Here is a 26,862-nt window from a genome sequence, read left to right on the forward strand (position 1 = left end):
ATGATTCCATGCAAATATTCATAAATAAGGCCGTCTAACTTGGAATAATGAGAGTTAAGTTGAGCCATATTATCCATTTTGTGCTCTTTTTTGTGACTCTGTCTTAACCCTGTAAAACCTGAACCATGAAGTAATGGCCAGAATTTTTTTTTTTTTTTACACCAAGTGTTTATTAAATCTTTTATCAATTATATTTAAAAAGATCAAACTGAATATAAATGTGCATATATGAGTTTTAATTTGTATCCTTTTTGCTACATTGTTTATCTTAAACACACAAAAACCTATAAGGGAGTTAGTGTTATGATTCAAAAATCACACTGATGATGTGGAGGTCTCAAAAACTCATGTGTCAAATATGATGTACTTGGCGCAAGAGGGCTGACTAATACATGTTTAAACAGCATTTTGGTAAATATAAGTAAGACACATAGACATATTATAGACATGACTAGAAAGTCTGTTATGCACAAATTTGAGTGGTTTTATGTAATTTTACATATGTTTGCATGTCAGTGAGGGTGTGTAGTATGATCCTGTCTGTGTGCTTACACGCTATAAATATGGATGGGTGAACGCATATGTGTGTGGGTGTATCTGTATTAACAGTGGCCCTATACACTGTTAAATTTAGCTGTCATGGAGAACACTAAGAGTATGACAAATAACCATGAGAAAAGACTTCCTCGTATAGTACTTACAGCAGAGTGTGGGAGTGTGGGTGCAGGTAGCACAGCAGGACGAGGTAAGGTCTCAGTGGATTACTGAACAACCTCTAAAGGAGACAATAAGAGGCCATCAGGGGCGGAGAGGGGAGAGGCTAGATTAATGAAATATGAATGTGTTTACTGAACAGCTGTCATGGCAGCCTACTGATGGCTCAGGGATATTAAAAATACACGGCGCAGCTGATGGCTTCACCTACACTTCAGCGACCCCCGCCATCTTCAGAAACTACTCTAATCAGCACACAAACTCATCGCAATCACAATCACCCACAGAAATGATCATCATCACACTCTTCATCACTATTCCCATCCTCACCATCAGCCATCGCCTGTTCATCTACATTATCGCTTTCATCGCGCGGCGGAATCACGCCGCTGCAGGAAATTGAAGTCGGCCAGATCAATAAATACAATATAAAATTAAATTAGCTGCCAAGATGAGGTGAAAATGTGAGAATAAGTGTTTGGAGGCAAAGGCAGAGGTAACGCTATCCAGTCGAAACAATCAAAAAACACATTTCGGACACAAGCAAACATCGCGGTGAGGCGACAGGCTTCCTGTTATGGATTTATGAAATGAGTTAAAAGAGGTGAGCCACATATGCTTTGATGTTTGTACCTGTGCGCGCGTCTGTGAGTGTGTGCGTGTGTGCGTGTGTGCGCGTGACCATGACATCATTTCTGCAGTGTCTAATCAAGGAGAAAGGGAGCCAGCTTTTGCAAGGGAGCTGTAATGTAAACACAATTGACCTGCTTTAATAAGAAAAAACACGATACTTGCACTTTGCCCACACTTTCACAGAGACACAGAACACCTTCACTCCACCTGCGACGATACACAGCCTCACCACCTGCTAAAACAGATCCCAATGTATCTCCGCTCTTTTGAAGTTTTATCTTTTCTCAGTGAAGGATGGCGATTCGCTGCATGGCAAAACTCCATCTGTTCATTTCAATATGAATGGGCATGTAAGTTTGGTGCCGCTGGAGCGGCAGAGATGTGAAATTGCGGATGGCATGCAGAGCGGCCCCGACACGCAGGGTTAATTCAAAACGCCTTTGATGTCTGCCTGCGTGTGAAATGAGCTGGTGGTCCAGGGTTCACTCATACACATGCCAGCACATACATACACGGTCGTACGCGCATACTCATCACACCTAAAAAAAGAGAGAGAAAAACTGGAGGGACCACTGATGTGGGCACGTGAATCCAGCCACACAGTAATCAATCAGCTCATATCGCATATTCTACAGCGCCAAAACACCATCAGAAACTCTGCCTCGCTGTGTTGAGAAGCAAATCCATTGCACTCTTCAGGATTTAACTCTTGAGCATCCCCAAAACATTCACTCACATACCATCCACATGACAATGGAAGCTTAAGCAGCCTGTAGGCAACAACAGACGGCTGGCTTACACACACAATACCTGTGCAAAGCAGACGCAGCTGCACAGCAGTAAATGTCAGGATGAAATTTTAACTGTCGTACACAAAACGTATCTGATTAAGCTCTTAGGTGTCAGTAACCCGAATCAAGCATTTGTTGTATTTTTCCCTCAAGCACTTTTATGATTTATTTCTGCTTCGCCAAAAGTTACAGAGCCTTTAAAGTCACACCTACACTGTCATTAATGTAATTATAACTCACAATAAACGAATGCATTTAGCTCGAATTCAATTAGATCAGCTGTGTCATTTCTAAATACACGCTGAGTGATAGTAATTACAGTGTTGATGCTAATGTAAATAGCAACGTCGGTTGTAACTCAGACAATTGGCCGCTGCATTGAAACCGGTGACAGAAAAAACATAAACAGAATTATTTATAAACAAACACACAGATTTGTGCAAATTGTGAGGTTGGAAGTCGGGGCGACTGTGCACTGCCGGATGCTTTTTTTCAAAAATAAATGACTTATATGAGCATTAAAATCATTTATTTACTTTTATGGTAGGATACTCTCTGAATGTGAAGATAATAAATGGCACAGCGGCACTGGCGAAACGTTTGATTGTGGAAAGTTGCTCAACAAGTTTAATGAGTATGCGAGTGCTAAACATTTTGAGTTTGTAATATTGGTTGGGGAAAATGGAAACGCGGCTCGTTATCTTTCAATTTCACTGTGAAATAACTCGTAAAGGGAGGTAATGGTGTTCTCTTTGTCTCTAATCAGTCTAATGTGTTGATAGCGATGCTTTTTACTACATCCTGCTTGGAGCTACGTCAGTATTTTATACTGACCGGCCTTTATGAGAGGCTTTCAGGTCCACAAGTTTTGATGGCCAAAAACGGCAACAGGAGGACCACATGCCCCTGTCTGCTTTTGTTATGGGGATCACTATGAAGGAGCAGGTGTGACTGAAGCAGTAAAAACAGGATGGGAGCTTAAAATTATTTTATTTCAGTTTTGGGTTGTTTGGGAATATAAAGGACTGGTTTATATCCAAAACAGTAGGGGTGGGGGAAAAAATCGATACTGTGTAGTATCGTGATATTTTGTTTGCTAATAATGTATCGATACAGGGACAGCAGAAATCGATATTTTGTTACAAAAAACGTTTTTGTGGACTGGAACATGCTCTGACTTCAGAGCATGTTGATCAGCTCCTTTTTCTGAGCAAGAATCCTGACATTCTGACATCCTGACATTCCTTCACTGTCCAAATGTGTTTGTCATGTTCATTGCTGCCATAAAAAGTTTACTTATTTTCATTTAATACATGTTGTATTTTAATTAAGTTTAAAACTTTTTTATTTAATGTAAAATTATATCTTGTTTTAATTTACTTTCAAATTCTTCAGTTGCTGAAGGGGCTGCATAGTTTTCACAAATTTCATAGTTCAGAATAGCTATAATTGTACCAGATGGTAAGTTGGACTAGACTGTAATACAAACCGTTCAGTTTGTCAACAATAAAACTGACTGAAATGAGAGAAAGACTGAGTGTGAGACTTTGTTATTAGATAAAATGAATATTAATAAAGTTTACCTTTATGTACAGAATCTGAATATCGCAAAATATTTTTAAAAATTGCAATAATATCGTATCGTGCGTTAAGTATTGTGATAATATCGTATCGTGGGATGTATGGTGATTCCCACCTCTACAAAACAGTGGCAAGACACTTACGTGAAGGAGACAAGGGGGCTGGAAAAGGATGGAGAAGGGTTGTGTAGGGTTGTGTCACAAACACAATGCCCAATGCCCAGAATTAGCCCAGCAAAGACCCCATCAGGCTGACACAATGCCTAATTTTAACTGTAACTTTTAACTATTTTTAACTTTAATGTTTTTACAGTGTTTCCTACTGACAAAAACCTCCATTATTGCCATTCATACTACACCAAAGTAATTAAGTAATAGATAAACAATAACAATTAAATCACAGAAAGGTTCATGTATTTTTTCACAATCTGCTATAGAATTTTCTTTTTCTATTCTATTTTCTTTCTATTTTTTACATGGATCATCAAGAGTACTAGTCAGCCACCAGCTTCTTCTGTAATTTTACACATTTATTTATAAGTGCTGACAGATTTCTTGCATTTACTACATCAGCATTTCTGTATTATATAGAAAAACTGAGATTTACTGCTGAAATTGCACTTCTTTCGTCTCACCATTAGAAGTGGGCGGATCGATTCAAATATCAACAGTATCAATTCAAGCACTGTTATTGGTACTGGAATAATACTAGCGCAAATAGGACCGATATTTTGTTTCTGTCCTCCGCATGAGGCCAAATCATAGGTGTGTTTTACTGTGTTAACTTATTACTGTGGAAAGTCATTTAGTGGTCATTGAAATGTGTTCAGAATTTGATAATTAATGTTGATTCATCTCATAAATCATGACATACTGCTCTCCCCTACATAAGCTGCCTTTCAAATTTAAAAGTATCAGTAATGCTGGTTCTGTATTTAGCTACTCACTATCTCCAACTATCAAACCTTCACTTGGATAGCAAAAACATATATATTTTAACATCAACATCAAAATTGTAAGGCTGCGCGTGCACTCCCTCTTAAAGCATATTTTCACTTACAAATTACATAAATGTAATTTTTAGAAGACACGGTTGCTATACTGTATGTTTTTTGTAAATATGGAATATGAATGCGTACACATACACGAGTGTATGCGTGAAGCAGCAATTGTACTGGTGGAGCAAATCCCATCAAACAACGAGGCCCTGGGAGAAGGGCCAGAGGCAGAGATGAGAGCGAGTCCAGCTCGAAGCCAAATAAGGGGGTGGACAGATTGCGGAGGGAGCGGGAGCTTCACTTCCAGCTTTTGAAGAGAAAGATAACAAGGCAGAAGACACGATGATTTACAGAATTAAAACACTGTAGGTAGCACTTCTGAAGACCCCTCTCAGAAGGCAGCAGAGAGTCCTTACTGCCTACATGATCAAAAATTAAAACAGTTTTCTAGGACTTCCACAGCAGTCCTGTGTTTGAGAACCACCCACTGCTGAGGCAAGCCAATTAAAGTTATTCAGAACTGTGACCAATCAATCACAGACGAGGCAGGTGGAGGAGGAAGAGAAGAAGAAGAGGACAAAACCTCAGAGACTTCGGCGCAACCAAACTCTCTCACATGCAAACACCCATAAAAAGACACAAATATATTTTGCTCACAATGGAGAATAAGCGTCACACCTACCACTTCACACATGCAGAAGCACTCCCTCTGCAGTGGAGTGAATAAAGCACTTCACACCTGGAATTTTCTAGGGCATCACGCCACTCCACATTACCAGTGCAACCCATTCAGGGAACTGTACCCAGTTGTTTCTTTCTGTCAAGCGCAGATAGCACCAAAGACATGTCATGTGGTGCCTGAACAATCAAACAGAAGAACCAATGAAAATCGCACAAGCATGTGAACACACGCTTCGCAAGTAATGCCAAGAGACAGAGACAAGGGGAAGAGATTTGCAGCATCGGCAAAATAAAGCATCTTCCTTTGACAGGGCTGGAGCTTTAGCAGACCCCCTAATCCTATTTTGACACATAATGCTATATTGTCTTCCTTTAAACAAGTGCAAGGCCTTCTCTTCTCCCCAAAAAGCCTCTAGTAGGATGAATGCATCGGCCTTTTGTCTTCCTTGAATTCATCAGGCAATTAGTTACACAAATATAGTCCCCTAATGTATCAGAGTGCATGTCAGTGAGAATCAGACACTGCGACCATCCTGGTTAGTTTCATGCTGACACTCAAGAAGCCATTTCCCCCCGGCTGGCTTCTCCTACTCTGTCCTAGTAATTCATTTCATTGGATGTACACAGCAACAAGGTCCAGAGTTCAAATCCAGAGACTTTCTATGTGGATTTGCATGTTCTCCAAGTGTTTGCACAAAGACTAAAACGTATAAAACACAGAGACTCTTAATCTCGTTCACTTCCTGGTAAAATAAAGGTAAGCTGCTTCATGATGTAGCATGTAGCACTGTGTCTTTCAAGCCTGCATTATTGATGTCAGTCAGATGACTTTACCCTAGGACTCAGCGTTTACATCACAAGAAGGAAAAACAGGCTTTTCTTTGAAGTCAAGGGTGTCGAGGAATCTTCTGACAGTTTCAAAATAAAATATTTTAGAGTTAAGATTTAATAACGATCATTAGAAAATCATACTGGATCAAATACTGGAGGTTTTCAACAGCTTTTAGCAAGCTGGGGAAAATATTAATCATAATTTAAAAAAAACAAAAAAAAACAGACCTCATGTGAAACTGAAGACGGGGGACTGGCGCTACATAATCTGGTTCCACTTTTTCCAAACTGTCATATTTTTTATTGCAAAGCTATTTCTAGTAATTGCTCCTAACGCTAACCCAGAGATATCAGCATGCATCCCAGGGTTGCACTCTGCAGATATACGTATGTATTTTCATTTATACAAACACCGCCAACCAGTGCCAGGCCATCAAGCTCGGGAGCTGAGGAATCCTTGTAACCTTCCCCGGTGTCAGAAAACCAATAAAAAGGCAGAAAAATAAACAGTGTGTGGTTGCATGCCCTTCTGTTCTCCTGTCAGCTCAGGGGAGGCTGGGGCTGGGAGTAATGGTGCTGACCAGCTCCCTCACACTGCATAACATTTAACCGACTTCTGGTTTTATGTGCCTCTAATGTCCAGTTATTTTCTCATGGTTTTATTTTTTATTTTTCCCATGGTAAATACACAGTAGCTGTCAGAGAAAGCACACAAACAGAGAGGCAAGCAGAATAAAAAGTCGTTTGCTAGCAGACTCTACGTTTTCACAACCCTTCGGACACCACTGGGACGGCTAATGAGACATCTCGATGGGGATTCGTCCAGGTTTAAACAGTACATCCTCGGCAAAAGCGCAACTGGATAGAAATGTAGACAAACAATGGTGCATAATTTATTACTGTATCAATGCATCACAATTAGCCGTACTTAACCTCGGTGCTCTAGTGCCTAACGAAATGGCCCCATTATGCCACGCTCAATCTTAATTTAGCACTGTGTAAAAAACAAACAAACTGCAGACCCTCATTGATTTGACATTTCTATTCCATTGACATTGTAGTTGCATCAATACAGAAGGATACTACAGAAAAAACCCTGTTACATTACTATTACATTATTCCGTTACACAAATGGCGTTTCTAGTGTTTACCTCGTATTTCTCGCAACAAGAAAATTCAAAAGCAACAGGCTAAAATGCATTTTTAATGCAAACACCTTCATAATGTTCAGTTCATTCAGTGTTTTTGGACGTAAGCTTAAATTCTTTTATTTTACAATATTATTCTGCTTCTATCTAAACCAGCACACCCGAAACCACTTAGTGATGCATGTCTCTGTTCGCTTATCTGATTTAGAAGTTACATACATAATATTAAACATTTGTTCAATTATAAAGTGGGAAAAAGTCATGATTGCATTATATTCCTTACAACCTAAGCGTAATTTTATTTTTTTTTAGCACAGTTACTTAACTGTTTTTGCCCTACCATAACTTGTTTAGCATGTTTAGTTTTAATAGTCCAAGAGGAAAGTATCAAACACTTTGAGCGTACATAATAATCAACTGCAAATTTGGTGCCACAAAAATGCAGAGAAAGCCTCTATTTGTCCACAGCTTTTGCTGCTGATGTAAAATGTTTTTTAAAAAGCTGCAGTGAATTAATCACCCATTTTAACGGACAGAATAAACTATGGTGTACACTGACGTGAGCTACGCAATGACTCAGGGATACTCAAGCCAAACACAAGCCACGGGTAAAGAATACGAGAGCCAGAGAGTCAACTGTTGTTCAGAAATAGCCTCTGATGTTTCACACAACTAGATAACAAGTAGCTGTTGTGTAAGGTCCAGGCCAGAAGATAGAGGGGGAAGGGCAGAAGGAGAACAGACAGAGGAGGCCTGAGCACGCTCCATCTCTCATTCCTTTAAAGGTAACTGCTCGCATTGAGAGGAGGGACCTTTAACTCTTCTGTAAGCCATGTGTAGTCCAAGGAAGCCATTAAATCACAGAATGAATGGGATTGATCAGCCCTCACATAATCATCTACTGACGGATGAGCCTGCAGAGGGACTGAGGTGTGAGGTGTGTGTGTGTGTGTGTGTGTGGGGGGGGGGGGGGGGTTGAAGCTGACATCAGCTATAGGAAAAAAGGAGGTGTGGTGTGAGAGCACAGGAGATGTCTAGCATAGGATTCCGCATTTCAGACAGATTATTGGAAATTTCTGTAGTCAGCAATACTGAGTAAATCCACCAGTGCACTTTAGAGAGATATCTGTTTGTCCAAGCTGGTTGTCTCGGCTGTGAGTAACCGTCTCTTTTTTTTGGAGTGGAGGAAGAGAGAAGGTTTAGAGAAGTAGAAAAGACATTTGAAATTGCATTCAGCCTGCATATAACAAAACCAAATCGAACTGACCAAATTGAACCAGAAGATCATCAGCAATGTCAACAACATAAAGAAAAGACGGCTTTAGCGCTGCCGGTGCACACGTGCACGCTCATGACTGTGTGCGTGTGTGCACTGGCAGCACTAGAGGCGAGAAGGTCTGTGCTGCACTGAGATAAACTTGCTACCAGCATGTGGTCGGTGGTGCCGACTGATACAGTGTTGACCATCCGGCACAAAGATACAAACAGAGTGAGAATGAGGGAAAGGAAAGAAAGAGAGCACAAAAACAAAAACAAAACAGAACTTGAATGAAAACTGATTGAATCACATGTCCATTAATTGGCATTAAGTCCTTCCACCCTACGTTAACATGTTGGTATATTGATCTTGATGCTGCTATCAGGTTCCCAGCAAAGAGCAGTAAATGGCAGGCAGACAGGGCGTGGAGGCGAGCTGTCAGATCCTCAGAGTGCAGCGTTATAAACTGATATGTATAAGTCTAAATCATTCATGCTGATTATTATCTTGTCATTAAAATTATTATTTTTTTTTTTTCTAAACTGAATTTGTGGAAACTGCTCTGACACGATGGGCATGTGTGTGATTTTTGCACGTTTATAAAAGTTCATGAATATACTTAATTACATGTACTGAAGTACTCCACTAAAAGTCAGTGGGAAATACTGTAGTTTTAACAGCCGTGCATTCATTTGCTGCATGGTCAGGATGTACTTGAGAGATTAAAATTTTACATAAAAAGGACCAGAGCTGTAGGAAAGCCCTCAAAGTTTACTTAGTTTTCTTTAGTAGTCATGGACACAAATCTCTATGGGGTTGCATCAGGAAGGGCATCTAGCATAAAAAAAACCAAATCAAACATGCAGCGCTCCCACTGTGGCCGCCCCTTGTGATTAAGGGAGCAGCTCGAGCTTTTTTTTTTTTTTTTTAAATTAACTGGAGAATAAATCAAAGTAAACCAGTCTTGGGACTACCAAAGCATGCTGCACACAACTGGCCAGAATAAGCATGCAATACTTGGCCGAAGAGAAGGGAAAAAGATCATTGAAACAAGCACAATATTTTAATAGCACAAATATGAGTAATTAAACTTCTGCTATATGAGAGGGTGCCTAGGTTGGTCACACACAGGTGAGCAAATTCATAATGAAAAAAAGTACGGCAGCACTGAACTGCAGGCTTCCTTTAGACACAGCCGCCGATAACATACAATAAGCCTATTTATGCACAGCAGACTAGAACACATCCAAATATGCACAATATTTTACCAGACCCAAAAGTCCAATTTGGGCAACAAAAAAGTCAAATGCCCTTTTTGCAGCTTAATGATAATGTTAAACTGCTCGGCAGCACCTCGCCTTAAGCCAAAGCATTACCTTCATCTGCAGGCACGGTTGTAACACCCCAAATGTCACTTTGCACTCAGACGTTTAGGCGATAAATTTCCAACATGTCCAACATGTTCAAAATGTGTGTAAGGACATTCATCAGTGGCAGTATGTGAGTCTCTTTGGTTTGTGGTAGAGTGTAACCATGTTTCGAGGAACTATCACTCAGACGATAGTGGGACAACTGCAAAAGTTTTCAGCCTCTGTGAACAGCTGCATTGAGCTTCTTAAAGCTGCTGCGTTTTTTATAAGCTGGTTATCAAAAACTTTAAAAGAAAATAATCTTACTGTGCTATTATGATAACTGACCTGATAGCTTACTTAGAAAAACGTGCGATGTCTAGCTACTGGTGACTATGCTATGCAATGTTATTATGCAATGATGCTTGCCATTTATTTTTAAGGCAAATTAAAGGCAATTTTATTACTGAAAGTGTTTTAACACGTTTATTTAGTCATCTATGTATTTCTTTTCCATTTGGCAGAGGTTGCTGTGATATTTAATGTGCCTTTTGCAACAAGGATAGCACCCTCTCTTTCTGCAGCCATGAAATTTATAAATACAAGATAATATATACACATATATGTATTATAAAGTCTGTGCTTATAATTACACAACCAGTGTCTAGTTAGACCTAGTGTACTCTGCCTTGTTGCAGACCAGAAGTAAGTTGCTGCATAGTTACCCCAAAGATTTTGCTCAAACATGTCTCAGATTCCTATAAATGAGTATCTGAATCCAAAGGGTTTGGAATATTTTTCAGTATTTTACAAAAAAAACAAAAAATGAAAGAAATGGCCCCCCCAAAAAATTAAACAGAAAATTTGTAATGTAGCACGTTGTTTCATTTCCTGTTCATCTCCATAAACCCTCTGTTTACATCCCGTCACCTACTAGCTGTGGCTGAATCAGTCTTAGTTAGCTCTGCTGCCCAAACAGTAATTCTTTTTAACTCTTAGTGAACATATTGAAGCTAAAAAACTCTCCCTACGTGCCTCCAACTGCAAAAATCTACACAGAAGAGAGACGGTGACTCAGATGAAATGGAGTACGAGCACAGAAATGTCAGATTCTTTAAAAGCACTCTGTGAGCACACCTGCTAGTGCTAATGCTAGCCACCACCTGGAGATGGTGAGCGTGAGGTATCTGAGTGTCACGCTTGTGTTTTTCTTTATAAGGCATAAGTGCAGACATGACTAATGTAGTTAATGCACAGGTGTCCCATAACCAGTTATGCTTTCATCTGTGTTATTGTGCGCTGTTGCCAATTTTGCTATCATTTGTTGTAAATCTCCACCAACACAACTGTGTGCAGTAGAGCACAGGGGTGTGTTTTAGTGGTAATTTCATTTAGGTGACTACTGCATCGTGCAATTGTCTGTTGCTGGTTGCTTTAAAGCTTTATTTGCTGCTGGCATATCGTGTTATGGCTGACAATGATATTGTGAGATTGAAGGAGCTGCTGGTGAGGAAAATTAGGGGCCAGTTTTGGCTAAACTATGTTTTAAGCAGCCGCTGTAAATATCAGAGTGGCAGCACACTTTGAGAAAAGGCACAAAGAAGGCAGGTGGCAGACTGAATAGAAAGAAGAACTTCACGATGCACTGTGATAGGCAAGGCCTATCATATCTTTCACTGGGGCCAGGTTCTGACAAGTTGCACTAGATTTATCCAAATGTTGTACACCCTGTCCTCTGTGACTCTGCAGAGCTGGTCGAGACATTCAGGGCTCAGTCAGGCTAGAGTAAAGACACTCAGCCTAAAACAGAAGTCTCCCTAACACCATTCAGAGCCTCAGATATGGAATAAGAACACTTAGGGCTCATTGAAAGTCGCCAAAGTGTGGAGCATGTAGCGATATAAGTTGTAGCTGGAGGTGTGTGAATCACCCAAGCATACCTATAAGTTGTTATTTTCCAATTGCGACCCTAGCCTTAACCAACACACAAATGCAGTCTCGTGTAGTGGATGTTACTTATAGTGGGACTTTCCTCTTAAGTAGGTATGCCCTGCAGAGGGGGTTACTTGTAGTGGTCATGTCTCGAAGGCATTCCCGCAGAACACACCAATCAAACCAAGTCCTTCTGCAGTCACTGATTACTGATTGGCAGCTTTTTCTTGCTTGGGACCATATCTTTGAGTCTGTCCACTCCATCCAGCTGATTGGTTTATCTTGAATTGCGACATGAAACCGCAGTTTTTTTTAGTTTAAACAAAGCAATCAGTCCAACGAGGGCTGCAGGAGGGCAAGCAATTAGCCATTCGGAATCATAGAGGGGGCTATTGTGTAGCTGCTGTGGTTAAATCCACGTAGATATATCGACCTTTAGTGATGGGAGAGGAAAGTCAAGTTAGGTACACCTGTTCAGCGGCTTTTTAAGGCAGATATCTAATCACAATGACAACAATTCAGTGCATTCGGGCATGTAGACATGAGCAAGATGAAGTTCAAAATGAGCATCAGAATGGGGAAGAAAGGCTTTTATTTTAGTCATTTTCACCATGCCATGGTTGTTGATGTCCGACAGGCTGGTATGAGTATTTCAGAAATCGTTCATGCACTGGGACTTTTTTCCTCATAACCATTTGTAGGGTTTACAGAGAATGGGCTGAAAAAGATAAAATATCCAGTGAGCGGCAGTTCTCTGAATGAATACGCTCAAATCAAACCTCAGACCTTCTCAAACTGGTTTTTTGAACATGGCAATGAGTTCGCTGCACTCAAACAGCTTCCGTGGTCACTAGGTCTCAATTCAAGAGAGGACCTTTGGGATACAGGAACTGTGTGATGCAGTTATGTCAATATGGACCAATCCTGTTCTATCATTTTGTTCAATCTATAAACATAACAAATAATCAATCAGTCATATATTTGATTCGCCATTAAATCTTCAGTGTATTGTTTTATTTTGTCTGAGCAACCCCCCAGCATGCAGCCAAAATATTAAATCTTCTCACTTGATGGGCTTTTAACCAGTAACTCGTTTTTATTTTTGCTTTCAAAAATAACTCCAATAAATCTTCAAATATCTAAATAATTATTATTATTGGATTAATGGAATTTTTGCAAGTCTGTATCTCTGATTAACTATCTGTAACGACAGTATGTGGGCGTGGGCGCGCTGCTCATGTGTTCCCTATTAAAACTGCTTTGAATAAGCCCGAGGATAAGAAAACAATGCCAGTGTCCACCACCGCCTCTCATCATCACCACGTACTGTAACACATCAAAAGCAGCGGCACGGAGGATAATGAGGAGGATAAGGACTATAAACAGCATCTGTCTGCTCATATTTAAATTTACCAATTCTCGTCCTTTCCCTCTATCATTTCATCCATCTCAAGTAGTTTGACACTAAATATACACACAAAATCGCCTGAACATCAATCTCAATTGTCAAGCCATCCTTCATTCCTTTTCTCTCTAAAAAACCCTCCTCCGCTCTGAAAGCCGCCCACTCTCCTTGTCTATCTGCGCTCTTCCATTTGAAACTTCCAACTCCTCCAGTGCACTCACCCTCTAGCTTTCTTTCACTCCCCTGGGCGAGAAGAACATCTTGACCAAACCTGGGCCAAATATATTAGAGCGTGATTTTATTAAACATTTGAAGAGCTTGAATCTTCTTATTTATCTTCAGAGGGACCTGAACATTTGGAACAGAGACGCACATCTGTGAGCTGCTTTAAAAGTCAACCAATTCGGAGCATGTTTTTTTTTTAAGTATGTTTATTGAGATTTTTTGATATAAGGAAAAAAAGGGACACAAAAAAAGGGACACAAAAAAAAAACAACAGACAACACAACAGCAAGGGCTAAAAAACACAAATAAGACAAAAGATTACACTGCAAAGACAAAAATACTACTTCAACACTGGCAATAAACAGAAATAAAACGCTAAGGTGGTAGGCTAAGTTATTGGTGATCGATCAAACAGGACTTTGTTTTAATACATGGTCTAAAAATGGCTGCCCCACATCAAAGAAATTACTAAGTTTGTCCGCTAATGTGTACCTAGTTCTCTCCATACGCTTTACTAGTCCCTAAGGACCCCAAAGCGCTTTACACATCCAGTCATCCACCCATTCACACACTGGTGGCAAGCTACATTGTAGCCACAGCCACCCTGGGGCGGACGGACAGAGGCGAGGCTGCCGGACACTGGCGCCACCTCTGACCACCACTAGTAGGCAAACAGGTGAAGTGTCTTGCACAAGGACACAACGACCAAGGCTGTCTAAGCCGGGGCTCGAACCGGCAACCTTCCGATTACAAGGCGAACTCCCAACTCTTGAGCCACGATCGCCTGATTTTGAATTGAGGTACAATATCCGACTTCCAGAGAGTCAAGATAATTTTCTCAGCAATTACCATTCTGAACAAAACTGTAGTTTGTGCAGCAGACCTGAGGTGTAAAAGGGAAGAGGAAGATCCAAACAATGCAATTATTGGGTCTGGCTCTAATGTTCAATTATATCAGAAAAACATTTAAAAATGTCCAACCAATAGTTATGCAATTTGGGACAAGTCCAAAATAAATGAGTGAGAGAGCCTTCTCCAAGTTTACAACGATCACATATCGGACTAATAGAAGGAAAAATCCTGTGCAGTTTAGTTTTTGTATAATGAAGTCTGTGAAGCACTTTGAATTGAATTAACTGATGCCTTGCATTTATAGAGCAAGAATGGATCCTACACAGACTCCTCTCCCACACCTCATCTCCTATTTGCAAACCAAGCTCCTCCTCCCATGCCATCTTCAAAAAGTCAGATTTAAAATTGAAATACTCAGAAAAAGCTTTCACAAAACCAACAACCAATTTTTTAGAATCCGGGGAACTCAGAAGGAGTGTAAAAATTGACCCCTCTTCCGGAAGAGATAGAAAATTAAGAATACTCTGACGAACAGTTTCTTATCTGTAAATAATGAAAAAAATGTGATGCAGGGAGAGAGAACTTGTTTTGCAACTGAGTAAATGATGCAAACTGCCTGTCAATATATATAAGTCTTTGAGAGTAATAATACCTTTCTGTGTCCAGACCTCAAAAGAGGGATCTAAACATGAGGGTGGAAATGCATGATTACAATATACAGTATTGGAGTGTGGATCGAAGTGTCTGGTAGAGCACAACCTTTTTTGATCTGACTAAAGATTTTAACGCAGTTCAAAACTGTAAAATTATTGACCTTGGTTCGCGGATTAGAGGACGAAAAAAGAAGAGCAGGGAGGGAACTATTCTCAACCCCACCACTCTCTATGACCACCCAAGGTGGGTATCGGCAGACATGACCTTTTTGTACCCTTCCTGCCAGTAAGCAAGAGTTCTAGCATTTGCAGCCCAATAATAAAACTGAAACAATGGCAGAGCAAATCCACCCTTAAGTTTAGACTTACATAGATGAACTTTTGATATCCTGTGAGTTTTAAAGCCCCAAGCAAATGGTAATACTACTGAGTCGATCACTTTAAAAAAAATTGCTTATTCAAAAAAATAGGTAAGTTTAAAAATAAATATAAAAATTTAGGAAGGGAAACCATTTTAATTACATTAATGCGACCTACCATGGAAATAGGGAGAGCCCTCCATTTCTCAATGTCCTTTTTCAATTTTTCAACTTGTTCAAGATAATTCAACTTGAAGATCAATTTAGGATCCTTAGGCAAAATAACACCTAAGTATTTCAATCTGTCTGTAATTTTAAAAGGCAAAATTAAAAAAAAAAAAAAAATCAACATCCAAGTTTGCAGTTAAAGCCACAAACTCACTCTTCTGCCAATTAATTGTATAACCTGAGATTTCCCCAAACGACCTCACCACATCTAAAAGTACAGGAACAGATCGCTCAGGATTTGACAAGAACAAAACAACATCATCCGCATATAAAGAAATGTAGTGCTTGATATTCCCCAATCGGACAGGGTCAATAGAGGGCTCATTCCTAATGGCTACTGCAAGAGGTTCAATAGAAATAGTGAAAAGCAAAGGGTTCAAAGGGCAGCCTTGTCATGTCCTGCGGTGTAAAAAAAAAAGGCGCTGATCTATCTTGGTTAGTAAGAATGGAAGAAGAAGGATGCCTATATATCATATGATATAAACTGTTCGCCTAAACCAAACTTCTCCAGTACCCAAAGCATATAGGCCCACTCGACCTGGTCAAACGCCTTTTCAGCATCTAAGCTCAGTACTGCGATCTTGGAAGCTCCCCAGTGCCTATGATACATAATATTCATCAATCTTCGAACATTAAAGAAGGAAAACCTCTGGGGGACAAACCCAGTTTGATCCAGATGGATAATTGACCCAACATGTCCATTTAATCTGTTTGCCAAAATTTTAGTGAAAATTTTCATATCCAAATTCAACAAAGCAATAGGTCAATAACAAAGAAATATTAGCTTCATATAGCGTACGGGGCAATGCTTGAGCGGAGCATGTTTTTTTGTTGTTTTTTCCTTATTTACTTGTGCGACTTCGGACTGTCTTGGCCTTTCTCTCTCTTTCACCCACTACCTCGCTTGTCAGAGAAAATAAAATCTCGACCGAGACCAACTGAGCATGCCACATTACATTCAACTTAGTTCCCTTGTCTCTCCCCATGTAAGACAAACTCAAAAATAATTTGCACACACTTTACATTTTTTGTCTCTGAGAATAAACTGCGCATGAAGAGGAAGGGGGCGCAGAGGGAGGCAATCTTGTTACCAGCCGGCATAGCCCTGGGAAGATTTCTATCAGACACACGTATAGAGAGAGGCATCCATTTAGAAAATGGCTTTTCTAGGCATGCTGGGCCATTTAGCACACCCTGTGACGACTCCTGTTTGGGGCAATGATAAATGTTCTTTCGCACCCGGCCTGTGCACACAGTCAGGCCACCGCATACACATGCACGCACAGCCATATGGGCACCCCACGCAAACCATCGCCAGGCAGACGCAGCGTTTTCAGAAGAGAGTGGCTTCACTGGGTTTGGTCCACAGAATAAACTCGAGTCACCGCCAGTGAAAATTAGTTTAAATCCACAGAACTTAAATCCTACTGAGCATTTAACGTCATGTCAACACCACTTTGCAGCTTTAGGAATCATTAAGTTCAGGTTCATTCAGCTATACATGCTGAATGAGTTTTATAATGAGTAGTAATATGACAGCCTTTTTTGGCCATTTCCAACATTTAGTGAAGAAAAGAATGGAGTAATTTAACAATAATCAGAAATCCAAAACAAAACATAAAAAATTGTAACATAAGCCAACAAATCTAAGGGGGATATTGCATCAGGAACATTGTGTTGCAGGTCATTATTGACGGAAGTGATCGGGTCGTGACAGCCGTCCAAACTGCTAGTTAAACCCGAGCCATGGCATAAAACAAATTGTCCGTTTTACAGCCTTCCTCCTGACAGAGACATTACCCATGAAGTAACAAACGTGTTTGTGTGATTTATGGCAGCAGCATTTCTTTTCAATGACAGCAAACATGTGAATGTGATGAAAAGTGACTTATTGCTACAGCTGAACTGCACTAAATGTGAATGTTTTCTGTCTTTACACTACAAGAAAGTGGGGAAATGTGGAGGGTTTTTATTGGTTACTTTTCAGTGGATTTACAGACCCGGCCAACTTGAGATCAAAATTGGCAGCAAATTATCACCAAAATGCACAAGCTGAGTTGTTTTTTGTTTTTTTTAAAAAGAGGGTAGTACTTTAGTAGTTTATTAACCTTTTAGATCAGTTAAAGGGTGATCGGCAACTTTATACGTTGAGAAAACTCTTCAAACTCTTTAGCTGAAAAAGCCTTTCTCCACCCAGTTTATCCCCATCTACACCACATTTAAATCAATAATGTTTTAAAAATGACAATATTCTTGAGATAGAATACATTTTTCAGATACTTTGACTTTCAAACAATGAGTCGCCTTATTTTTAAAGTCTACTGCCTGTGTAGATATCCACACTACCCAGTGGGAGCAACAAAAAAGCAAAAGGCAAATATTTTAGCAGGTAAACACTCTCTGTGTTTTGTTTACACTGGATGAGAGCTAAAAATCAACCTGTCTCTATCATGCTGTCTGAGTGCGCGCCTGATATCCACTAATGGTCATTACCCTTTACAGCAGCGCGATTTCTGTCAGCTTACTTCCTCCTCTCTGGGATCCATCAGTGTCGCCACTATACTAACAGCTGTCATGGAGCCTGAGATCTCTCAGCTCAGCTCCAACCACAAGTAAAATACTCATCATCCAGGTTTTTATGTGATTTATAGACACAGAAATATGATTCATATGTAATTTTGCTGATAGTTCACTATGCTAAATACTGATAAGAATATAACCAGACAGGTATAATTATGTTTAAGTTAACCAATATAATAATGTGAAAATACAGCAACCATTCTAAGGGCAGGCCTAACTGAAAGCCTGTGTAGAAACGGCCTTAAGAAATATGAGGGTGTGTGTGTGTGAGGAATGACGTGCCACAGCGGACGCTCTGATCTCTGAATGTCTGACTTTAAAAATGTATGATTTCATAAAATTTACCAGATGAATAAAGGGAAGACATTGGGATGATTTCGAGGCAGTCAGGACTGGGCGAGCCCCCTCACCCACATCGGCTTCATCTGAACTCTGCGTTACGTACTGGGTAAGACTCATAGGATCAGAGGCTAGGACCTTTTTAACAGAGAGCTGAACCAGACTTCCTATAAAGGGATCGTGGGCCCTGCAGATCAACATTGCTATCGCACTAACCACTGTTGCTGCTGGAATTAAAGCCACAGGCTCCGTACTGGCTGGATGAATCATTTTCATCTACACAGCAATAATGAAGCATTTATTTCAGGGTGAATGACAAACTCTGGAAACGTGGCCAACACGCGCACGCAGCACAAATATGATGAAACTGTGTCAGTCACACTATGCTAAACCATCTGCCTATCACAGGACAGACACGTGGTGCAAAAAACCAGAAGGAAACACTTAAATAGACACTTAAATATCCAACACCATAATCATGCCTAATGTGTGTCTCGATTTTTTAAATGCTTATTTCAAATTAAATGAGCAATCAATCTAGAGGTTACTAGAAGTTAAGGGGGATCCGGCCAAAGGAAAATTCTTGACAGCAAAAGATGATTTGGAAAAAAGGCAGTCATCTCCACTCGTGAAGTTATGTCACACTAATATAGAAGATCACTGCTTCTATATTATCTCACTTCATCACTCAAGTCAACACAGTACCTTAAAGATATCCACACCCTCACGCTGGACCTTGAAGAGGAGTGCAATCATACTGATTAATAATGCAGGAAAATGCGGGGCGTCACTTGCAGGCGTGACGTCAACTTACCGATCTCATCTGCTGAGCTCCGGTGACGTGCTGCAGAACCTTTTCCAGCTCCTTCTCAATGCGTCCAGCCCAGTGAATCATTCTGCAAAAGTAAAGTTAAGACATTTTCAACATTATTATTTCAACATCATCACGAAAACTTTCATTTCTCTACCACTGCGTATAAGTGAGTGCATTTGCAAGACGGCGGCAGTGTGTGGCTCTCTTTCTGCTGGAAAACTGCCACACTCTGCCCCTTTTGGGATGCCTGTCTGGAAGTATCACTATCCTATCTCCAGTTAATGTCTGGGTTGGTCATCAGCATCTTCTCTCCCCATCACATCTTGCATGTATGTGTTCCGTCCAGGACCGGCAGCGTACGTGCCTGTCTACGCTCGGCTGGGATCAGCGGTTCTACAATAAAACTGCTCAGGTCTGACAGAAGTGCAGCCTAAGCAGGAGCTGATCTCCGTTAGACGGAGCCAAGTTTGGAATTAAGAGATCAAACGACTGGAGCTCATCACTGTATATCTCTCAGCAAGCAACAAATGACTTAATGGATGAAGATTTTTACCAGATCACTTTAGAGAAGCAGCAGGGGCCAACCTGCCAACCAAGATTCATGCTGAACAACTCATGTGAAAAGCCAAGAAGAAATTTTCACAGAAAAAAAGGAGAACAAAAAAAAAACCTATTATGAAAGCTCATCTTTCAGCAATCAGATGAATAAATTATGTCATGTGTTTGCTAGCCAACCGCTGATTCCATGCCAACCTTTTTCCTTTCAGCAGCCTGCAGATAGCTAATCACTAGCATCAACAACACAGCCGTTTGTCTTTTAATATGATGACGGAGACAAATGTCATCTTTAAATGTCAGATTTGCTCTGAAGACAAGAGGGGAGACAGATTTATTAAATTGCACAAATCTGCCAAGTAGTGACAGCGCCCGCCATAATCACCAAGCCAGAGCGGGCTTCATCAAGCGAGTAACAGCAGAGCAAACACGCCAGCGAGTGAGCAAGTTCCCTGTGTTTATAGGGACCGTGATTAAAGGAGAGCAAGAGGGCCTCTAAAAGGAGCAGAGAAGGGGGGGAAGCTGTGACTATAAAAAGGTCATTCAATATGAAATGAAAACAAGTTTACAGTGAGAACAGAGCTGAGCAGGACACAGTGATACTAACAGTGAGGGACAATACCTCTGTCCCCGAGCCAGGCAGACTTCTTACGCAACCTCTTTAGTCTGGATACTACACACAACATGATAGATAGATAGATAGATAGATAGATAGATAGATAGATAGATAGATAGATAGATAGATAGATAGATAGATAGATAGATAGATAGATAGATAGATAGATAGATAGATAGTTTGGCAGTAACTTAATATTTTCATTTACCTTTTCATTGTGTAATCTCTAACATTATTGTGTCTCATATTGTGATAAAAGTATCTATAGGTCATTTACAGAGGTGTGGACTCGAGTCACATGACTTGGACTCGAGTCAGACTCGAGTCATTAATTTTATGACTTTAGACTTGACTTGAAAAAATGTTCTAAGACTTGTGACTTGACTTGGACTTTTACACCAATGACTTGGGACTTGAATTGGACTTGAACCGGTTTACTTGAAAAGACTTGATATTTTACCCCAAATATAAAATTTAACATGCATATTATATAGAGATTGAAAATGTGACGTCATTCACGGGTAGAACCGCAAAGGATTCTGGGAACTCGTGGCAAGCGGTACTAGCGCACGCAGGCTTTCAATTAAAATCAGTTATACAGCGATAAAAAGAAACACAAAAATGTCAAGAAGCTGTTGTATTATTAACTGCAATAGCCGGTCACATGACAGCCACGGGAAGCCGACGGGTAAAGAGATCGGTTGTTATCGGATTACGTCGTTGAAGAGAAATTGTTCGAGCCATGTTTCCGAAGTAACAAAGATGCGACGGATGGCCTGGATTGCAGCCATTCAAAGATCAAATATAACGTCCCAGAACACTCCAGCTCACAGGTTAGTTTGCTCCAAGCATTTACACGAAGGTCAGTGTTTTTTAGTAGTTAATACGTCATTTTCATAACATAATTGGTGATATAGGTTACAAGCAAGTCTGGCGCTGAACAGAAATTGTCGCGCTATGCTCCTTTATTTATTGTGCATAAATAGTGAATTGTCCTGACACAATATTGCGTTTCGCTTCTGTTATTAAGGTACATTGACAAAAACATATACTTTTATTCACAGTTTAAAACAGGTTTTTTGTATCACTAATTGCCCAGTACGATTACAGCATACAATATTGTTGTCACTGCTACATTTCTGTAACGCTACCAGAAATTATTTCCACTACTAATTAATTACCGTTGAGCTCAAAGGTCCTATTAATAAACGGTTAAGGAATGTGTATTTATGATGACGATTTGTGAGACTGGTAAACTTATGATACGTACGATGGTCTTTCGTTCTACACGGTGCATTTCAAGGTCCTGTACCCATCCGTCGGTAAACTGTACCTGGGCTTGTTGCAGTGACCTGAAGTTACTAAACTTCATGAGTGTATGCACTCACTCCAAGAAGCGTATAATTATAAATATGCATATAAATATGCTAAGATGAGATAGCTGACTTCATCTAACTAGCAAATGTTGTCCAGGCTACGTTGGTGATACAGTTTTTTTTAATGTGTATGATATTTTTGTCATGCGATTTTAAAGCCGGTCCTACAACCGCATCCAAGAATAACATGCAGCTTATCTCAGAACTGTCGGTGAAAATTATTCTTGGAGCTAGGTTTAATTGAGCTGCATTTTAAAGAGGTGCAATTTCACAATTTGTGTATATTTTCTAAGTTCACTATTTTGTCATGTGTTGAGAAAAACACAGATTTTAAAATTACATGGTCTAATATTTACATTTAGCATAACTGCAACATTATTTTTTCGTTTGTTTTTTTTAAAGACTCGAAAGGACTTGAAATTCAAAGTTTCAGACTTGTGACTTGACTCGGACTTTTACACCAGTGACTTGAGACTCGACTCTGACTTGCCTGACATTACTTGAGACTTGACTTGAGACTTGAGGATAAAGACTTGAGACTTACTTGAGACTTGCAAAACAATGACTTGGTCCCACCTCTGGTCATTTATACACACGTGCACTGATGCACAAAGGCCTGGTTTCAGTCTAAGTTGAATACATTTAGCACTTAATATAACATCTGTGCCATATTTATATTCTGTGTGTGAACAGACTACACGACTTGCATCGCACCAGGTCAAATAAAGCTGGAATAACAATGTTTTAAAGCACAAAGCAAGAAGTTGGAGACTGCGTGGCAAAAAATATCTTGCAGTATGAAGTATGTTCATTCAATAGCAGCTGCAGAGATAGCAGGACGCTGTTGTTTGGTAAATTATATGCATTACTGTGGCCTAATGCTCAGTGAGTGCTCGGAGACCTTCTGCATTATGAAAGCTGTGATCTCTCTTTAATTGACAAAAGTTGTCATAATGCACTACATGAAAGCCGACTGGTGCTCTCTGGCTCTCTGTAGTCCAAAGCAGCAGTACAACTTTGCCATTTGCCTTCTTGTGTTTTGATTCGTCTTAGTTGTTTTATGATTTATGTTAGCCAAACATTATGGAAAAGCAGAAAGTGTGATGAAATGAGTTTGGATGGAAGACCTGTGTGAGTCAGACCCATACTGTCACTACGCTCATTCGGCCGCAATGGATCTCATCATTCGAAGTGCCACTCTCATCTATCTATTAGGGCAGAAGGTGGGCTATTTTTGTGTGTGGTCATATCATCTGGTGCAAAGTGCTGATGATATTTTGACTTTTAGATTCCAGTTATCAACTTTTTTTTTTTTAAAAATGAGGAAATAACTTCCCTGCAGCTACCTCTCAGTCTACCACAGACACCTACATACACACTAAATTATAAGCATAAACAACACTTCAGTGTAATATTTAGTACTATGCAGACCATACTGGTAGATGGCAAGCTGTAGAAAACGCACACTTTCTGGAGACTGCTGTGAAAACGAAGCGAGCATCCTTATACGTGCATTTCTTCAGCTAGACCTCGAACACGGAGAAGCTCTGACCCGTGCATGGGCGTGTTTGTGTGTCTGTGTGTGTCAGCAATATACATCAAATAAACTGCCACCATTGCTCCCAATACACTTCAATTAACTGTCAAATTCTGGCAAATACCACAGTGATGTGGGTGACCCAAAACCCAGTTTAGAAATCTCAAGAGATGACAGACTGCATATATAACCAGCCCTACAGAATATTTAGCTTCTCTTTATCTGCTTAAACAAGGACACTGGGAAAGTAAGAAATAATGACACAGTTTCTCTATTAAAAAGGAACAATAATGTATAGTTAAAGAAAACGTAGTTTTGGAAAATAAACGTGTCTTTAAACGGGGGGAGATGGAAATTAGGGTTGCTTAAAAGTCATAATAAACTGAATTTCAGGGTTTTGTTTGCAAAGTAACTCGGGTGTAAGATAAATTAACTGCATCACTTACAGAGCTAAAACAATCAAATCAGTGATCCGGTAAATTGTAGTTTTAAGTCAATCCACAGTAGAATAAAAGATAACTGATTTATTTTTTTTATTTTTTTGAAAGTCACCTTGGCCATCGAATTAACAGAGCCCCGGAGATTTTAAAGACATGATCTGGTTGATGCATCACACAGGAATCATTTCTGGGAGCCTGACTGACTAAACAGCACTTCGGGCTACACACAGTCTTCGCATCAGATCATCACGTCATGGTTATTATAAAGAGGGCGACATTTGGAACGATACTTCAGTGTGAGCCTAACTGTTGCACTCACGAGGGTTTATTGTTGCATAAAGAGGATTATCGGAACTCTGAAATACAATCTTAAGTGAAGTAATAGCCATTGAAAGAAGAAAAAAATAGGGAAAAATATTTTTTGGGGGGTAAATTACTGACTTTCATTGAACATTTGACGGTGCACAGGTGGTAAACTGTCGCGGTAAACATTTGGCTTCAGTCGCCTTTGCGCGTCCTTCAAGGTGAAATTATTATAATGTTCGCATAAGAGAAGGGAATGGGGGTATAAATGCTAAATATTCCCCCCAACAGATGTGCGCTGAATAATTCCAGAAATAGCTTTTTTTGTTGCTGTTGTTTTTTGTTTGTGTGTTTGTATTTTTGCTTTATTTTTTGTGCTCTCCTCACAGCTGGATGCTTTACTACTTTCTGCGCCCTGCGGTCACTTGTAATGCTGCCCTCAAGTGCGTCTAAATTTCGAGTGTGACGTTTCCACATTTAGAGTCTGAAACAAAATGAGCCATTAAAAGCAAAAACAAAACAAAAAAACACACCCTGAGGTGAGATAGATATGATTACTTTCACGGTGCGAGTGCTTTTAGAGACTTTGTAGAGGACTGCGTCTAAGCGGGATATTCTCCCTCCTGCACTGACAGCAAAACAACACTCGGACTATCTCTTTAATATTTTTGTATTTTTAACTATCGCTGGCACTGTGTTTTCTCCCCCCACCTCCTTTTTCTTTCGCCACATGTGCGTACTCCATGTTGACTGTCACTAGCGGAATAAGACTTTGGGCTTTAATGCCAGTGCCCACCAACACCACCACAACAACAACACAAGCCGTGTGAGAATGACACTCATAACGCAGCATCGGAGACGGAAGCTGCGTCTGCGTGTCAGCATCAGGGACAGCGGCTCATCTCGCACCAAGGTAAGCGCCGCTTCATGTGCAGGCTCGTCTGGGGCCACCTGTCCTAGTTCCGCACTCCGCACCCCCCCCAGTTTATCCTCCCCACCAAAACCGTGCAGGGTACTTACGTGTAGTGCTGTGGGAAGAGGTGGGTCCCGGCTGTCGGCGTGGAGACGCATATGATAAGTACAGTTTGGATTGTCAAGAGGCAGAAGACACCGTACGACTGTGCGCAGATCGCCATTTTCCATTAAATATTCAAGAAACTGAGATAAATAAGAGAAGGACCGGAAGGGCAGTCTCTCACAGCTGAGCTAAGAATAACCGAGCTCCGGAGAAAGTGTGTAGTGGGAGGTGATGGTTGGCGGAGGCTTCTGGACACTTCAGCCCGGCAGTGAAATCTCAATCAGAGACGCACACGAAGAATTGGCAGCTGAAGACACGGGAGATCAGGATCAGGAAGATGCTCTGCCGCGGCTGCCGATGTGCCTGGCTGCCTATTTGCGCGCTCGCTTTCCTCCCTCCCTCTCCGTCGCCGCGCACATTTGCTCCTTTTCTCTCCCAACGTCTCCAATGTAACAACCATACAAGGTGAAGCTGGTCGCTGTGCCGCTTCAATTTTCCCATTGTGACTTTCAAAATAAAACAATGTGACGCCTTTAGGCCAGTATCCAACAGAAAAGAGACCAAAAACCTGCCAAAAGTGTTTTTTTTTAATCAGAAAATACCCGAAATTCAGCGGTCTTACATCATATGAGCATTTTTTGACCACATATGATGCGCTTTTTTCACCAACTTCGAAAATTAGCTGCTTTTTTAAAGGAAGCTCTCTGGCTAGATTTAAGCTTTAGAGTTGTAGGATTTTATTTTTGTAAGCCTGGTAGCTCAACTTCCTGTAATCGCCTCGTCCATCTGTGACACTTGACTCAGCTGTTGGCACTGGCGGCCCTTCCTCCATTCAAACAACCTACTTCTGTGCAACAGACGGGGGCGCGCATCAGGCCACCTCCTCCTCCTCCTCCTCATGTCCAGTTCATACTCTTATGTTTTCACCAGACTCGAGATTATGATCAGAAACCAAGGTGTCATTTGGGGTAATTGGAAGCATAATACCAGAGGGCCATGTTATATTAACTAGAGTATAAACAGTCAGCAGCAGTGGCCTTGGGGCTGCTTCCCAAACTATATTTGTTCTACTCATTAAGACCTCTCGTCCAGTGGATGAACATTTAAATGGATGCAAGGAAAATTAGCCACCTAGATACCTAGCAATAGTGTTTCATGCTCTCACCGGCTATTTGGAATGAGGGGCTTTGAATTTACAGAAAGGCAGGGTCTGGCTCCTTGTTTCTCATAAATAGCAACCTCCCATTATCATAAGCTATTTAATAGGTCATATTTGAGTGGAGCAACTTTTCCTCTGGACATATAAGTCAGATAGCGTTCATTTTAAAGGTAAACAAGGAGGAGAGATGCACAGAAACCTCAGAGTAAATGTAATTCAGCATGAAGTCCCCCCTGGAGAAGTGACTATCTCCTTCTATCAGCTGTGTGCGTGTGTGTGTGCTTGTGTCTTTGTATGTGTGCACACATGCACACCTGTACCTGCTTTTTTACCTTTTCCTGCACTGCTCTGTTCTCTGATCTTCCTGTTTCCATAACTGGAGGGCACATTTGCACCTAAACAAAACCCATATTTCAGATACATTCATACAATATATAGAAACGGTATAGTTTCTGACTTAAGGTGTGCCACTTCATATTTATTCTCAT

At 40.5% G+C, this 26,862-nt stretch overlaps 1 protein-coding gene across 2 annotated transcripts in view; it reads right to left on the reverse strand.

The window, feature by feature from the left end:
* cacna2d2a (calcium channel, voltage-dependent, alpha 2/delta subunit 2a) overlaps positions 1 to 25,635 on the reverse strand; it is a 181,906-nt gene extending 156,271 nt beyond the window's left edge. For both annotated transcript variants that reach the window (XM_080301747.1, XM_026167551.2), the window contains exons 1-2: positions 25,218 to 25,635; positions 19,371 to 19,452 (exon numbers count right to left, since the gene is read on the reverse strand). In XM_080301747.1, the coding sequence (XP_080157873.1) occupies positions 19,371 to 19,452; positions 25,218 to 25,333 (198 nt within the window). In that variant the 5' untranslated portion in view covers positions 25,334 to 25,635. The remainder of the gene's footprint in view (positions 1 to 19,370; positions 19,453 to 25,217) is intronic.
* Between the last annotated feature and the right edge of the window lie 1,227 nt (positions 25,636 to 26,862).

The sequence above is a fragment of the Astatotilapia calliptera genome, chromosome 5, assembly GCF_964374335.1.
Source record: "Astatotilapia calliptera chromosome 5, fAstCal68.1, whole genome shotgun sequence".
Taxonomy (NCBI): Eukaryota; Metazoa; Chordata; class Actinopteri; order Cichliformes; family Cichlidae; genus Astatotilapia; species Astatotilapia calliptera.